Source organism: Mastomys coucha, unplaced genomic scaffold (assembly GCF_008632895.1).
Source record: "Mastomys coucha isolate ucsf_1 unplaced genomic scaffold, UCSF_Mcou_1 pScaffold8, whole genome shotgun sequence".
In the NCBI taxonomy this organism is placed as follows: domain Eukaryota; kingdom Metazoa; phylum Chordata; class Mammalia; order Rodentia; family Muridae; genus Mastomys; species Mastomys coucha.
Genome location: NW_022196914.1, coordinates 60,831,118 through 60,835,625, shown reverse-complemented (window position 1 = coordinate 60,835,625; position 4,508 = coordinate 60,831,118). Strand labels below are relative to the sequence as shown.

General features: G+C 40.9%; 1 protein-coding gene across 1 annotated transcript in view; it reads left to right on the top strand.

The window, feature by feature from the left end:
* Positions 1-4,508, top strand: part of Naip (NLR family apoptosis inhibitory protein) — a 56,842-nt gene that overhangs the window by 8,034 nt on the left and 44,300 nt on the right. Inside the window, exons 4-5 of the mRNA XM_031360326.1 lie at positions 3,436-3,517; positions 4,364-4,415. Of these exons, the coding sequence (XP_031216186.1) occupies positions 3,436-3,517; positions 4,364-4,415 (134 nt within the window). The remainder of the gene's footprint in view (positions 1-3,435; positions 3,518-4,363; positions 4,416-4,508) is intronic.

Sequence of the window (4,508 nt, the reverse complement as noted above, 5' to 3'; positions counted from 1 at the left end):
CACACACACTGAATGAAGCATAAAAGGGCTACATCACTACTTTATTATTATTCTTAGTTTTTATCCATTCTCAAAATATTACCTAATTGTAATTATCAGGTAGAATTGTTACAGGAGGATATTTGACTACATGGTTTTCTAAGCACTTTTATATTCTGTAAGTTCATCGTAAGTTTAAAGTAATAATTTGTGTCATAGGTCAGTAAGTTTTAAGGAGTTGCAGCAGAGTTGTCTGTCTGTTTTTCCATGAGTTTTAGTGCCTGCCTGAACATGCTTATCACGAGAGAAATCACCTGCCTTGTTTCTTATTATTTTGAATTCTTGGATAGATAAACTAGTCAATCATTTATTTTCTATCCTTGTACCTACAACAAATGGTCCATTCCCAGTTTATTATCTTTAGTTACCAGATGGTGACCTCATTCCTGACCTAAAAAGAATGTTTTCCTTGATCATAAACTTGTTCCAAGCCTGTTTTCCTAGTGCAATTAGCCTGTGACACATGAAAGTTTACAGAGCCCTATTTGCTTTTATTCTATAGGAGGCTAGAGATTACTTGTATAAATGTAGGAGTTCTATAAAATCATATCAAGAATTATGAAATTATCAGTTTTTCTGAAATCATCAATTTGTCTAAACTGAATTACTACATGAAAGTACATCTTCATATTGATTCTGCAGGACATCTGTCCAACAGAGTAGGTAGATGCCTAGGAAGTCATCAGTCTGTGTAATAGTGGCAGGAAAGGCCTAGCAGCAGCAAGAAGCAGTCCTAGGATGAAGTCTCTGGGGACCTTGCCTCTCAGACCACACCCATCACAGCCGTGCAAAATGGTGGGCCACCTCCAGAAAACTCACTTGCTCGATGTAGCCTTTTCTAGATGAGTTCTGTCACCTCTGAGCCGTCTCCCCAGACCCACCTTTTTATTTTTAGAAAGTGGGGTAGTGGGTTATGTGCATGTTAGTGTTGGTACCCTTGGAGGACAGAGGTCTTCTCCTCCTCCTTAGAGCTACAGCTACTGTGGCTGCCCAAAGTAGGTGTGGGCACTGAACTCAAGCCTTCTGCAAGTGCATTAAAGGACATTGTACCCAGGCCGCCTAACAGTGATTAAATGTTGTTTTGTTGTCCCAATACTACTTCGTCTTGTCAAGTAACCGTTTCATGACTTAACCTTAACTAAGGAGTGAGTTAATCTGCACAGGAATGGAAATGATGTATAAATGAAAGGGGAAGGAAGATAACAGTCTTTAAAAATATTACAAGTGGTTCACATCCTGAGGGATATGCACGAAATGAAAATGGTGTGAAAGGCCCCTAAGGGGAGACCCCCACTCAAATCTCGGGAGGACGTGCACCCAAGGAATCACGAGAGACCATCTTGATGTAATTACAAGAGGTAGTTTTAATTTTGGGGAGCTCCAGGCCGGCACCACACCTATCTCATGCAGGAGGTAGTGGAGCAGACCATGAGGCTCGAAAGTTAGGGGTTTATATAGGGAAAAGGTCTGGGGGAACAAAGGAATCAGTGTGGCCATACATGATTGGCTAGTTCAAGTATTAACTATTACATACAGAACAGAGTGGAAAATTCCTAAAGTTGGTGTTAATCTGAGTCAACAGAGCATCTGACCTTCTTCTATATCATTTTGGCCTGTTAGTTCCCAGAATGTCTTAACAGCTTGCTTATTTTTGCCCAGGTTTATTTGGACATATTCGACCTTGGTTCACTGTGTTTTTCCTCAAACCTGCAATTTTCTCATTAGCCAGCACAAGTTTTAAACTTAACTCTTTCAGTTGCTGCATAAAGTGGCCCACACCTGTAATCCCAGAGTTAGGAAGGTAGACATTGGAGAATTGGGAGTTCAAGGCCATCTTATGATTTAAAAAAATATGGCAAGAGGAGCAGGTCCTAGATCCCCTCGTAGCAGTGCCACAGGAGACCAACAAGTGTGTTTTACTTTGGACATTCAGAGTTTTTGTTATTGCTGTTTAGGAAAAGAAGTGCGTCTCACTTATTTTTTAGTGATGTGTTTAATGCTGTGGCTTTGATGCCTGGTGTTTCTGTTTCTTTCACATAAATGTTCATTCCTTTAACTCGTTTTCAAACCTTCATTATGTAAATTGCACAGAAAACAGAGGAAGTATAATGTGCGCCTCTGAGAAGCTGGCCTAACTGTATTTCAGCTATCTCTGTCCACCATCCCTGCGGAACAGTAATGACTGGGTCATGTCAAAGTGAATTCCAGCTAACACATGCTTCTGCTTGTTATTCCTTTAGCATATAGCTTTAAATCATGACTTGAAAAAAAAGAGCTATAGTGTTGTTATGTCTCCTAAAAGAGATGACCATTAATTTCTAATACCATTAAATATCATAGCCAGTATTCAAATGCCCTTCTTCCTCTATCTCTTAGGATTTTTACATTGATTTAGAGAGTGTGTCTCTGCGTGTGTGTGAGAGAGAGAGAGAGAGAGAGAGAGAGAGAGAGAGTGTGTGTGTGTGTGTGTGTGTGTGTGTGTATTCCTCTCCTTACTATGAATCAATCTCTTTGATTCTATTGCACATTTTCTTCAAGACAAGAACAGCCGGGTGTAGTATTATACCTATAGTGCAGGCTACTATTGAAGCTGAGGTGGGAGGATTGCTTGAGGTCGAGACTTTGGCATCACCGTCACAACACAGGAAGACCCTGTTTTGAAATAAAATTTAAAATAATAATGAGGTTTGTTCCAATTTGATTTCTGTTGCTGTGAAAAACAACATGACCAAAAACAATCTGAGGAGGAAAAGGGTCGATTTGACTTACACAAACAGATGACAGTCTACTACCGAGGGATGTCAAGGCAGGAACATAAGCAAAAACAAAGAGAAACTATGAAGGAACACTCCCAGGCTCATGTCCAGCTATCTCTTTTATGCCTCCCAAGACAACCTTCTTAGGAGTGGCACCACCCATAGTGGACTAGGCTCACCCACATAAATCATTAATCAAGAAAATGCCCCACGGACTTACCTACAGGCCAATCTGATGGAGGTATTATCTCAGATGAGGTTCCCTCTTCTCAGATGACTCTAGTTTGTGTCAAATTGACAAAAAAAGAAAGAAAGAAAGAGAGAGAGAAAGAAGGAAAGAAAGGAAGGAAGGAAGAAAGAAAGAGACCTTGCCAGTACAATGTCTGACATTTAAATAATGTTGTATTTTATCATTAGTATATTTTAAAGTTTTTTAACAGCATGATGTTGATCCTCATGAGTAAAATTTCAGGAAAATCTGGCAGTTTTATTGAAGTACCAAATTCAACAATTTGATGGGGTTTTGGTGAATATTTATTGTGATATAGGTAATCTCACAATGTTGCAATATTGGGGGTATTTTTCATCAGTATTGATATCATCAATATTGAGGGTAAATTTTAAACATTTTTAATCCTAGATGTGAATTTCTTCAAAGCAAGAAGTCCCCAGAGGAAATTGCCCAATATGTACAAAACTATGAGGGATTTCTTCATGTAACGGTAATCTACAAACGACAACTATTTCCAATAGCGTATGCTCTTTACCTAATAATATCTGAATGTCAGGGTGAGGGGTTTTGTTTGTTTTGTTTTCCGATGGATTCTGTGTCTTTCTTCCTTTCTCTTCTCATTCTTCTGCATCTGGTTGGCAGAGAGGAAAACAGAAATCCTGTTCTCTTGTTAACCTGGAACCACTTAGACTTGGTTTTCAAGGCTGGCTGTAGGTGGCTTCTGCCTCCATCTTCCCTCTGACTGAAGCCACTCCCCTAGCATCCTCCTGATGCCTCCACCTGGATGCCAGACTCAGTCCTCTGTGGTACCTGGCAGAGGCAGGGTACTCAGGATGTCTCTTGCAGCAGCGGGGCATTTAGACTCAAACTAGTGAGGACTTCCTAGTGGTGGGCAATGGGAAACACAGTCCAACCTGAAGCCAAGACTGTATTGGGTGACTGAGTCAGAAGCAGCCTCTGCAGACAGCATGGGCTGAAGGCCTGGGTGCAGTCCTCTCAGAGGGAGAGTTGCTCAGTGGGAGAGGCCCTTCTGAGGTGAGCCCTCTTCCTGTGCCTCAGTTCCTCATGAGTCAAATGCATCTGTGTGTGTAACTGCAGTTCTGTTGTTGAGCTGGGTGTAAGAGCAGCCCTGAGAACATTCCCATTTCATCAATGTTTGGAACTGCATAAACATTCCCCAAATCAATAAAATCAAACCAAAATTAAAGGACTGCTTTGCCCAAGTTCTGTTGCTCTAATGAAACTTGGCTTCAGTGGGGGAACTTCTTCAGTTGCAGCTCACAGATGAATTATATTTCATAAGTTAATCAGATGGTAACCACATTTCTTTCCTCAGGGAGAACATTTTGTGAATTCCTGGGTCAGAAGAGAATTGCCAATGGTATCAGGTAAAACCTCAGGCACATTCCAAACACTTTGCTTGCTTCTCTCTTTTTTGTTCTCCCTCTCCCTCTCCCTCTCCCTCTCCCTCTCCCTCTCCC